At 39.8% G+C, this 12,496-nt stretch overlaps 1 protein-coding gene across 1 annotated transcript in view; it reads right to left on the bottom strand.

Annotated features, from left to right (window-relative positions):
• The window catches only part of col27a1b (collagen, type XXVII, alpha 1b), a 66,953-nt gene that overhangs the window by 8,416 nt on the left and 46,041 nt on the right, over nucleotides 1-12,496 (bottom strand). The window contains exons 32-49 of the mRNA XM_085476159.1: nucleotides 11,494-11,538; nucleotides 11,263-11,316; nucleotides 10,585-10,638; nucleotides 10,446-10,499; nucleotides 8,525-8,578; nucleotides 8,277-8,330; nucleotides 5,146-5,253; nucleotides 4,995-5,048; nucleotides 4,621-4,728; nucleotides 4,490-4,543; nucleotides 3,927-3,980; nucleotides 2,897-2,953; nucleotides 2,754-2,807; nucleotides 2,595-2,648; nucleotides 2,431-2,484; nucleotides 2,237-2,290; nucleotides 2,048-2,155; nucleotides 1,864-1,971 (exon numbers count right to left, since the gene is read on the bottom strand). Of these exons, the coding sequence (XP_085332285.1) occupies nucleotides 1,864-1,971; nucleotides 2,048-2,155; nucleotides 2,237-2,290; nucleotides 2,431-2,484; nucleotides 2,595-2,648; nucleotides 2,754-2,807; nucleotides 2,897-2,953; nucleotides 3,927-3,980; nucleotides 4,490-4,543; nucleotides 4,621-4,728; nucleotides 4,995-5,048; nucleotides 5,146-5,253; nucleotides 8,277-8,330; nucleotides 8,525-8,578; nucleotides 10,446-10,499; nucleotides 10,585-10,638; nucleotides 11,263-11,316; nucleotides 11,494-11,538 (1,182 nt within the window). The remainder of the gene's footprint in view (nucleotides 1-1,863; nucleotides 1,972-2,047; nucleotides 2,156-2,236; nucleotides 2,291-2,430; nucleotides 2,485-2,594; nucleotides 2,649-2,753; nucleotides 2,808-2,896; nucleotides 2,954-3,926; nucleotides 3,981-4,489; nucleotides 4,544-4,620; nucleotides 4,729-4,994; nucleotides 5,049-5,145; nucleotides 5,254-8,276; nucleotides 8,331-8,524; nucleotides 8,579-10,445; nucleotides 10,500-10,584; nucleotides 10,639-11,262; nucleotides 11,317-11,493; nucleotides 11,539-12,496) is intronic.

Below are 12,496 nucleotides of genomic sequence, written 5' to 3'. Positions count from 1 at the left end.
GGTGGCGCGCAGGGTGATGTTGGTCCCGCAGGATACTGTGCACCCTCCTCAGACAGCGAGTGGGGAAGATATTACTGATCTCTGGCAGACTTGTTCCAATAATTCTGCCAGCTTCTTTCACCACCCGCTGGAGTGCTTGCTGATCGGCCTTGGTGCAGCTGGGGAACCACACTAGAAATCCATACGTCAGAACGCTGCTGATGGCACAGTTGTAGAAGTTCAACATCAGAGATCTGGGAATGTGTGCGCTCCGCAGTCTCCTCAGGTAGTAGAGGCGCTGTTGGGCCTTCCGTACAACTGAGGTGATATGGTTGCCCCAGGACAGGTCCTCGGTCACAGTTACCCCCAAGAATTTAAAACTGCTCACCCTCTCCACCGCCTCACTGCCAATGAAGAGAGGCAGATGGTTGTTATGACCCCTCTTCCGGAAATCTACAATGATCTCCTTGGTCTTTTTGGTGTTTAAGACCAAGTTATTGTCGTGGCACCATGACTCTAGTTGTTGCACCTCTGTCCTATAGTTTGTCTCATCATTGTTGGATATAAGTCCGAGCACTGTAGTGTCATCTGCAAACTTAACAATGAGATTGGACGCGCAGGAGGAAATACAGTCATGGGTGAAGAGAGTGTATAGCAGAGGGCTCAGAACACACCCCTGAGGGGCACCGGTGTTGACCACAAGGGTGGAAGAGGTGTTCTTACCCACTCTGACACTCTGTCTACGGTTAGTGAGGAAGTCCACAATCCAGTTGCACAGAGAGGAGTTAAGTCCCAGTTGGTGGAGTTTGGGACGGAGTTTGTATGGCCGGATGGTATTAAAAGCCGAGCTGTAGTCTACAAAGAGGAGCCGTGCATAGGTGTTCCTGTGTTCCAAGTGCTTCAGTAATGTGTGCAGCACTGTGGCGATCGCATCCTCGGTTGACCGGTTCTCCCTGTATGCAAACTGGTGCGAGTCCAGGGATGGTGGAAAAGCAGCTCTGATGTGTTTAATGACCAGTCTCTCCAGGCATTTGGCGGGAATGGGGGTGAGTGCCACAGGTCTGAAATCGTTCAGACATGTGACATTTGACTGTTTTGGGATGGGAACGATGGTTTCTGCTTTGAAACAGGATGGTACCAGTGAACAGGACAACGAGGTGTTATATATAGAGGTGAAGAAGTCACTATAGTTCAGCGAGCACCTACTTCATGTTTTCTGTGATAAGGCACTGCTAATTGCATTTAGTGTGGTCCCTAATCATGTAGCAAGTATCAGTAGCAAAACTTAACCTAAAATACAGTTGTGCTGGCCTGTTGCTTTCTCATTTGGGTGCCCCTTAAATCGGTTTAGATTTAGATGCAGAAGAACCAAGCTACAGTTCATCAAAACTTGGCATGTTTATGTTTAGATCATCACATATAACAAAATTAGAATGCAACTTGATGCCCTGAGTGGGGCAGCGAGGTGAAAACTGTCCAATGCTTCAGATCTCATAAATACAGCCTCTCTGTTTGTCTTGCATATTTGCATCTTATATAATATTTGCAAGGACATGCAAACAAAAACTGTGGCAATTCATTGATACTTTCCAACACAAACTTCCCGACATTATTGCAATGGATAGTAGGTCTTCTGAGAAACAGTATAAAGACTTTATGCAGCATTCAGCCTTTGAAATTACATAAGGCTCCACATATAAAGGCAGCATTATGTTGCTGAGGGAGGCATTTATAGCAGATTAAAAGCTTTCTGGCAATTACGAGTAATATCAGCAACAATTTTGCCTGCACTGCAGTCTATAAAGATTCTTATGCTGTTAACATGTTCCTTATGAATATGATCAAAGCCAGGCAAGCTGTCAAGCATCATTTCATCATCATCACCTTTGGACCAAAGGATCCTTGATTTCCAGGAAGCCCTGTTACACCCTTTTCACCCTGCTGCCCAGGTTTTCCAGGAAAGCCCACGTTTCCATCTTCTCCTTGCTCCCCCTAAATACAGGAGGCAATCAATGAGCAATATTTTCTTTTCATTCAATGAAACAGGCACCACTGACAGTGTCTTCACCTTAACGCCTTTACTTCCATCTATGCCAGGCTGGCCATCCATACCAGGTGGACCCTCAAGTCCCTCCCTCCCAACAACCCCACGTGGACCAGTGGAGCCCTCGGGACCCTTGGACGATCAGAAAACTTTATGTTAATGTTTAAGTTAAGGTTTCATTATATAAGCAGACAAGGAGTTTGTCCAACTCACTGGTGGCCCTTTGGTACCAGATGCACCTCTTGCCCCTGATTTTCCTTTCTGACCCTGAAACACAAAGAATTCATGTCAAGGTTCAGACATGGGTACATAAAAGAAAATACAGTAATAATAATATCCCAGTAATATTGGAAGAGGTGATTAAGTTACTCATAAATGTAAAATCTTGCAACTATTTATGTCCTTACTTGGTCACCTTTGGATCCTTTCAGTCCTGGTTGTCCCTTTGGTCCAGGTTTCCCCTGAAATGATTATTAGTGTTTGATTTAAAGATTGCAGTTTTTTTTATGGACAATTTTACACAATATTCATACAACTGAGTTTTACAGTTTACAAGAAAAAGTATACTTACAGGAAGGCCAGGGGCACCAGGATCCCCTCTTGCTCCATCAAAACCTATTTGACCCTGAAAATGTTTATTTTCTTCATTTCAATGCTGATTTTAACCCCGTTTGCACCAAAAATAATGTAAAAAGAGGAGCATATCACTTTTTTTTAAAACTTTACTTACAGTCTGCCCTGGGTCACCTGGTTCTCCTCTCTCTCCTCTGTCTCCAGGACGGCCCTGGATTAAGATTGGAAAACATAATAAACAATCAGGAAGAGCACACAGAGAACCAGCACTTGAAAAACTGCTAAATCTCGGAAACTCACTCTGTCACCTTCAGGACCTGGGAGACCTTCTAATTTGCTGTCATCCCCCTGTTCACCCTAATTGAGCAACATAGAAAAAAAAACAACTGCAATCAGTAGATTTTCCCTTAAATCCAGCAGTCTTTGCAAAATCAATGCATGCTTTGTTTGAAACACATGGCTTGCTCTCTTTATATGGATGGCAAATCATTACATGCACTATTACCCACAATGATTCCATTTTACATAAATGGAGCCAATATTTGTTCCAGGGTCTTTATGAGATTCATTAAACAATAGCCACAGATATGTGTATAATTTTAATAGGTATGTGCTGTGCATGTATCAAATGAAATAAATAATTGAAGAGCCCAGAAAGGAAAATAAAAAGCTGAAGTATAATTAGGGCTGAGCAGGGGCCAAGTAAATGAACGAAAATGTACTGTAGCAAAAATGATAAAAACAGAACTGTGACAGATCTGTATTTATCTGCACTATTTTTTATTGACAGTCATAAATTTTGCAATCATCCATGTGATTGGATGATATTGATTTAATTAGAGCACAAGCATAGCCATCATATCTAGGATATTGGCAAAGGGAAAATGACAAATATCCACATCCAAATGGCTTCTGCCAAGGGACTAAAAAAATTGCAAATTAGCATCTCACTAAAACTGTGGTGCAGTGAGTTACATTCTATGCTGCTCCTGTCAAATAAACACAAATTATGTGGCTAATCTCGCCAAAATCATGTGCAGAAGAGTCCAGGTGCTTGGCTAATTATATACACTTGATACACTGAGTTAATTGGGTGTGTCCTAGTTCATATCACTGATCAAATTAGAGATGACTTTGGGGATATTGCAAGGACAACAAGATAGACACAGGAAGCACTAATTAGAGACACAACTGAAGTTCAAGTGTATCCCTAAAAAACACTCCTGACCATGCACTCAAAGACAATGTGCTACATACATTGTTAGGAAGAGCTCATTAGACACAAAGAGCAACTGCCTATTAGAGGCAGTAAATAAGACTGGGAATGTACCTTTTCACCTTTTGGCCCAGGTGGTCCCAGTGGGCCTGGTGGTCCAGCGTGACCCTATGACAAGAAAATACGATTATGACCCAACCTCATTTCAGAACAGCAAGCTCTGAGCTTAAGCTTCACAGTGTGACGTGTTTGTAAGACAGAAGAAGAGCAGAAAAAACATCCGACTGCATCCAATAGTGTCACTGGCCTTTACTTCAATAGCGTGCATACAGTCATAAAATAATTAACTTGAATGAAAATGTTTATTTTACTACTTGATAAGATGAATCCCCAGGTTAATGATATTATTCCGTCTTATATGCAGTAATAGTGTTGCATTTTACTGTTATATTTTTTATAGATCGTCGTCTCATATATTCTCTGACTGGAGTAGGTGCCACTCATAGGGATCGTTTTGTACGCAAGAATCATCGCAATGACCCGTGAAAAAACATCCCTTTTTATGTGAGTCTGTACAGAGCCTGAAGATGAAAACCTGGCTGTTTGAATATTCCCCTCGGGTCTCTCATTTTTCATAACACCCCACAATTAGATGCTTGTATTAAACAAAGGCTTACCTGGTAACCTGATATGCCCGGGTCTCCTTGTTGGCCCATTCTCCCTGGAGCACCCTAGGGAAATATATATATTTAGCCCATATATACAAACACACTAATGAAGTCTTTTAGTCCTACTGTAAAGAATTTACCACTGGTCCGATGGTTCCTCTTGCTCCCTTCTGCCCAAAAAATCCTAGCTCTCCCGGCACACCGGCTGGCCCAGTCTCACCCAGATGACCTTGTTGACCTTTGCTCCCCTGGAGAAAGGCCATCAATGAGCAGCTATTCACTGAGCATACAAATAGCCCTAAGTAGTTGTGCAGTTAGTTTGTCAAAATCAAACATCTAATGCTAAAACTCTACTTGACAAGCACCTTCAGTGTTGTGCTTATTGAGGTTACAGACCTTTCTGTTTGTTTACTACTACAGCAGAGAACGTTTTAACTCCCAGTGCAAGAGAGTAAATTGACAGACATCCAAGATTGAAAGATGTATTTAGCTTCAAGCAAGTGAACTGACAAACCTTTTCTCCTGGCCTTCCTCTTTCCCCAATTTTGCCAGGTTTACCCTCCTGACCCTGATAACAGAAAATCAAACAGGGTTCTAGTGGACCAAAAGAGCTGTCTTTTTATTGGAACTGAATGAAATTTGGAGCTGGCTACCAAAACACTCACCCTCACGCCCACAAGCCCAGGAGGCCCAGGGGGTCCTTCCTTTCCTTTCAGGCCAAATTCACCCCTGTCTCCTGTGGTGCCCTCAGGACCAGCATCCCCCTTTTCACCCTGGGAAGAGTGGAACGAGTCAAATAAAAAGAAGAAAACCATGATCTAACAGTTGAGTGAGAATAAACTGGATTACTGTAACAATAATTACAAACATTCATAGCTTCATATATTTGAACAAAGTATCATTATTTATATCCAATAAAGTATTTTACAAGCCCAAAATAAATATGTTACAGTGTTTTATAAGCCATTAATGATACTGCCCACTGAGAGGCCTGCACAACAGCGGATGGAGATGCCTGCTGGTAGTGTAAGGAGTTAATATCTACCAGCCGGAGGAGTTTGATTCCGAGGAGAGCTTCAGGTTATATATAAAATCTTTAATGGTATTCAGCATTTCTGTACAGTAACAGACGTCTAAGCGCAGAAAAGGCAAGCGGTACAGCTAACTGTATCTAAAAGTCTTACTCCAGCACTCTGAGCTAGCTGCAGTTTCCAAGCTTGTAAATAGAGCTACAGCCGTTAAGCCAGGATGACACAAAAGCATGACTAATTTATTAGACCAAACAGGCACCGTACTGGAAATATTTCAGAGATAAAAAATAAATAAATAAATAAAAGTGTCATTTTGACTTGACATATTCTTTAAGGTGTTTGTGCTCCCAGAGTATCAAGTATCATAAGAAAGTAGGGCAAAGTTTGGCTGTAAATATGATGTTACATCATCAGAAATTATCATGAGGACAGATTTGTTTCACTGACAATTTCTTGGCCGTCTAACTTTTTACAGCCGAAATGTCGTCTTCTAAGAAAGTCTACCCGTCTTGCTGTCTGACAGTACTTTTTAGGAAAAGGCATAGTGGACCTTCTTCATGTAAAGTAACGAGAAATAAAACAGACTATCCCAAATGAGTATCTCATTAGAATGCAAGACTGAACTGAGGTGTCCCAAGAAACACACTTAGACTTTAGAGAACACGGCATATTATTATTATGCCATTATTAACAGAGGAAAATGAGAACAACTTCAGTTTTTTTTCCAGCACTGTAGTCAGGCTGACAGTTCTGTCAGGTTTCATGGTCCTTTGTGGTTCAGTCACAGAGCAAAAATAAAATGCAACCTCCTTGTGACTAGGAAAAAGAGACTGAGAGAAATTGGTAAAGGTTTGCATTAATTGTTGTCTATAAATGTAGACACAGTTTCAATTTTGCAATCAATCTGAGGCAGCCTGGAACAATTACTGCAACTCAGTGCCTGCATGTCATGTTGTTTGCATGACTTAACTGGTTCTATTCTGGTTCTATTTCTATATAAAATCAAGGATGCAGAGCATCTATGTCATTGTTTTGCACCAACTGTGTTGCACTCGCTGTATTCTTGGAGACATTTTTCAATTACTGTTTCAAATCTACGAGGTTCTGGCTGTGCTATGAATGTAATTAAGTTAACTGTGTGTAGTCACAGATCTGGTCCCTGCCTTCAAAGCAACCATTTCAAAGGCAACACGATCATAGTCACTATAATCTTAGCCGTGCCACGATCTTCAACCCCTGTTGATCCAGAGTGGCTGCATTAGTGCTAACTAGCACTGACATCATGAAGTTCTTTAAAAATAAAATTAGAACAATTCAAAAAATGTTCTTCATCTAAAACATCAACACATGTTTAAATCTCCAACCCCACTACCCCTTACCCTTAATTAACACTTTGTTATTAAGTCATCAGTCAACATTTATTAGCAGGGAATGAAGAGTGACCTTCATTACTCCTGATCTAGCCCTTTTACATTAGGTTCCAGGACATTTTAGAATCAATTTTAAGATTATTTAAATTACTTACAGAGTATGGTCTGACTCCCCAATATATTGCTCCTCGTTTATCACAGGACAACCATGTTCATATTCTAAGATGTAATTGTGAACTAATGCTGACTAATGGTGAAACAACAATCAAATGCTGTGATCCTTATTTTTAATCTAAATGCAGGCTGTTTAGTATTTCCGTTATCTGTTACAGGATTTTTATGTGTAAGTCATCGGCCCATGATCCATCACAATTCACAGGTTACTGCCTGTACAGCGTGACCAGAACCTTGAGAACGATTTTGGGTGAAGACACATTCAGCAATCATCGTCCGTAAGTTTGATTAGTTTCTGACTGGTAGTTTGTTACTTTAGCCAAATGAGCTAATAACACTTTAATACAGGAGAAGCATTTATTTGGCAAAGTCAGGGACATTTTGCCACCTTCTCAAATAGAATACTGGCTGGTAGCTCTGACGAGACAAGACTGCAAGACATTTCAGTGAAAACAAATATAATGGGGTTCATACCATGTCAAAGTATCGTAATTACATAGTTTGGTAAACATTGTTTCTAAAAGTTTAATCTTGTGATTTTCTGCTGATGGTTTACATAATATTTGTGCAATAAACCACTACAATGCACCGATTTTCACTCCCCTTTCATTCCTCAAACAACAGCAAAAGCTGCTAATCTCTTCTGGTAGCTGCACTGTGGCCAGAAACCTCTCAAAGTAGTTTACTCCGCTGAACAGAAGAAAAAGTCCTGTACAGCATGAAGCTGAAAAGAATCTCAGGTTGATTCTTCTAATCCTCAGTGTTCTCAGCTCACATTTTAGCACGTTGACAGAGCAAAAAGCGCTTTGTGGGTCCATCAGCCGTACTTCCAACATTTTGGCTTTGCTGAATAGGCACACTTTTTATGCTTTTCCTCTTTTTTCTGTCACACTATCTGCCAGACAGCAGAGCTCCTAAAATAGCTTGCTATCTGTTTTCACTGAGCATCAACACAATGTACTCCAATTGTACAAAGGCCAATATCTCACAAACAATACTTGACTTGTTCTAATTACAGTAAGCTGCTACCGTAAACAGGAAAGTTTGCAAAGTTCACCGACAGCTTCAGGATAAAATTAATCAGCGTCGAAGTTAATAACAATTATTTAACTACTAGCTGAATAATTGATAAATGTTTTTATAATCACTCCGGGACTGTACAATTAAAAACAGTTAATACACATCTCTTTTTTTATATTTTTAAAGTATTTTAAAACTTGCCTTGGCACCATCAGGTCCACTTGGCCCAGCCTCCGCATCAATGCCTGGCTCACCCTGACAGACAAATCACAAAAACATTATAGTTGTATTTCTTCCTGATGACAAAGACGGTAATGAAATGGAAGCAAAAACAGATGTAATTGCACACTCAAACATTTAGCACTTTGTGTCGATTTTGGTGCAGACTAAATAAATCAAGTACATCATAATCATTAAGACATCACAGAAAGAAAACTTGGGAAACTCACTCTCTCGCCAATCAAGCCTTGTTCGCCGATGCTACCAGGTAGACCAATGTCACCCTGTCAAACAGTGAAGCGTGACCGTTAAGCTACCATCAATGTGTTAAATGTCTAACATGCAATCTTTGATATCAACAGGATAAATTTAATCAGTGCCACCTGTTATGAAGGGTACTACGATGTAAATCATGGGAGTAAAAACTGACTTTTTACAAAAGCTTAACTAACTAATAGCTTAACTTAATCTGCCAGCACAAAACTACTACCGGTACTTTTTGTGCTGAAAAGTAATGAAATTATTAACAATGGCAGCAAAGACAAAGACAGCAACTTGAGTGGATAAAAAGCATACAGGAACACAACAGTCACATATATACAAAAAGCAGTTCATACAGCTTTGGAATTAATGTTACTTTTTTAAAACTTGAACTTTGAGCAGTTACACTGTATTCACAGGTCGATACCTATCTTAGTAGATAAGTCCAAATCCAGTAGGTTATTCCTGTGCATCAATATTAAACCCACTGACGGGTCAAGGGAGTAACACCTATCCCATTACAGTGCAATATTGTAATGAAAAACCTTGAGTCTCGGATTTCATGTGGAGTTTAGTCTGACAGATACCTCTCAAATAAAAATTGTTGTAGACCTTCTGAACTCATATGATGTATGGAAAAACATTTGTCATAGAAGCACTACAGGGTCAAATAATCTCAGCTATATATATCCATAGCATCCATACCATCATAGTTGGGTATGCCCTCAACTATGATGATGCCCTCTTAACTTCAGCATTGCACCTCGACTATATGACATATAATTTCACATGACATTTCCTTTCTAAAGTATCTACAGTGTTTTCTGGCTGTATACAAAACTATTTTCAAGAAAAATGAGACCCTGTGGAAACTGGAGAACTATTTTTTGTTATACAAGTTTTATCTTTACTACAAGTTTGAGATCTGTTTTGCGTGTTTAAGAAATTGGCGTGTATAGAACAAACACACTAAACTTGATTTAGTGTGTTTGTTGATTTCACTAAACCATCTGATTGTGGAGATTTTCTCTCCAATATTGTTGGAATACAATATAAAGCAACTGTTGTTGTGAATTGGCACCGTATAACTAAAACTGAATTGATCTATTATATATAGTATCATTAAAATATTCAAAGAATGAATGGAAATCTATGCATGCAAGGGACAAGCCAGAATTGAAAGGCCTCCGAAATGAAAGGCCTCAGACTCTCAGGCGGCACAGCAATAAAAGCAGGCATGATTTTGTAGCGCAGAGCCCTGCATGGGCTCAGGAACACTTTTGAAACCCGCTGCCATTGAGCCCTGTTCATCTCTACATGTACAAATGCAAATTAAAAGTATTAGGCAAAAGAATAACCATATAAACGAGATCCAGAAACACTGCTGCTGCCTCCTGGGCTTGAGCTCACTATGCATGGAAAAAAGACAGGAAAATCCTGTGGCCTGATTTGAAATTCTTTTTGGAAATCCTGGAAACCGCATCCTCTGGTTTAAAGAGGAGCGGAATCGTCTGACATCCCTGATTGTATTGGGCTGCTTTAGCGCAAGTAATATGGACACATAGGTGCCATTAATGCTGATCGATACATACAGGCTTTAAAATAATAATAATAAATAGTCTTGTACCATTGCTGTACTGTATTCTGATTTTCTTTACATTTTATGCTACCGATAATTTGGGGAAAATGAGTCTGAATGTATTCAGTACTATATATTTCTGTAAAGCATAAAGCAAATAAATCACAATTTCTCAATGATCCCAGAGTAGACCTAAAACAATGTGACCTTTCTGGAGACACAAATGACATGATTAAATCATCAAAGGCAGTTTTGATATTATAATTCAATAAAAAAAAAGTGCAATTCTGACAACATATCATCCTCGTCACCTTCTCTCCAAGATCACCAGGCGGTCCTCTCTCTCCGGTCTTCCCTGGTAGCCCCTGTTAGGAACAGTCACAGCTTTATTATTCTATCCAAATGTAAAAGTCAGTTGGAGGCTTTACACAGACTGTGTGATCAACTTACACTCGGCCCAATCTCCCCAAGTGGCCCAGTCGTTCCTGGTGGCCCTGCTGGTCCCTGTGGCAATAAAACAGGAGCCTCAATAAAAAGGTTAAGAGCATTTTCTAATCTTGGACAAACCTCTGAAAGTGACATTAAAAGAGTAAAAAGAACAGGTGAAAAGAAACAAGTAATAGGCAGAAAGTTTGGATTTGTGAATATAAGTTAATCTGCAGCCATCACAACACAGAGCCAAAACTCCTAAAAGATGTAAAAACTGGGCTGCTGTCATAGAGACACAGTGAGGCTACAATAAGGCTGCCAGGGAAGGAGGAAGGAGATGGTGTAAATCAACTTGTCTCCAACTCACTACTTTTCTGCTTGTGTTTGTGAGATTTGGGAAGCATGAGAGAAAGAGGATTAGGCTGTCTAAGGCTTTTTCAAACAGGATAGAAGTTCCTAAGTAGGGTCAAAAATGAAGAAAATCAGTCTAAATATGCAGGGGCACGTAGGGTGCATAGTAGCTGCTACAGAGCTCTGAGTTATAGTAGACAATGAGATACTGATTTATGACGTATCTTCTAAGAAATTCTGCAACAGCTAGATTTTGCATAACTAAACCACATGGAGTGAACACCAGAGAAAAAATGTGACCAACAAAAGCAGCTATTGTTAAAGCTTCAAAAAAGTACTAAAACTCACTGGCTCTCCTGCAAGTCCTTTGGCTCCTGGAGGTCCAGAGTGGCCTTGGATACCCTGAAAATAATAGCCATTTGTTACACCCACACTCCAGGTACTCATAAATATTTTGAAATGCTATAACCCCCACGAGATAAACATAAACAACGCACACCTATGTCTTATCCACTACTATTGCTTACAACAAATTCAACACTGACCTAAAAGAAAGCTTTGTTAGCCCCAATAACTTACTTGAAATCCTTTAGGCCCAGATTCACCTGGCTCACCAAGTCTTCCCTGCAGACAATGACACACACAGAAAAATAGGTTTTGAAATGTGAGTAGCCAGTTAGATATAATTGTGTTGTTTCCATGTGTTAAAATTAGGATAGGGCTTGGTTCACTTTCTCTCTATCCTCGATTAGGTTTAATGTTACAGCTACGTTTTGCATTGAAATCTCTGATAGCCACTAGAACCACAACCATTTCCTGACAAACAGGAAATTATCTTGGTAAAGTTTCTATCCATCAAAGTCAAGTTTGGTAAATGGAATCTGGACCCAAATTTGTGTGAGTGCATTTTGCTTTCATTATTTTCTTATGCCTAATAACTGCTGATGTATTTGCCAAATAACCAGGAGGTGCCAAGAGTAAGAACTGCCAAGCGTTCATGTCAAATAATTGAAGTGACAGTCATTTTGAAATGTATCAATAAGTTTAAAAAAAATTAACCTAATTCAGACCTGATTGTGTTCAAACCCCACCAAATTCAGTTCAATGAGTCGTTCAGTGGGCCATTCAGGGGGTCAGGGGCCAGGGTCATCACTTTTATATTTTCAAGTGCATAGTGTGGAGGATGCCATAAGGCCTTGAGGCAATCAGATGTAAAACACAATATTTCTGAGTGTTTTAAGTTGTAAATTGAGGCGATTTGACCCGAAAATGACAGGAAGGTTATTTATGTAACTTTTGCAACGCTCACTGCTCAACTAATAATGGTTAATACATTACAAAAGTGTAATAAAATGAATTATTTGTTCATTTAAGAATCTGCAGAACACTGTGAACCAGCTGAGGACATTACAGCTGGAGTAATGCTTCCATCACAGTGGAACCAAACCTGATGATCATCATATACATGCAACATTAAATACTGAACTTCTACAGTATCAACAGTGCCCGTTTATCTGAAATGCTATTTCTGAGAAAGCTGGAAGGCTAAATGATCAAATGCAACCAGGATTTGTGCTAATGC

Source organism: Copadichromis virginalis, linkage group LG12 (assembly GCF_057382275.1).
Source record: "Copadichromis virginalis isolate Kocher_CV1m ecotype Utaka linkage group LG12, C_Virginalis_male_GT1.1, whole genome shotgun sequence".
In the NCBI taxonomy this organism is placed as follows: domain Eukaryota; kingdom Metazoa; phylum Chordata; class Actinopteri; order Cichliformes; family Cichlidae; genus Copadichromis; species Copadichromis virginalis.
The sequence above is the reverse complement of the archived record's forward strand: the minus strand, read 5'-3'. Positions and strand labels throughout refer to the sequence as shown.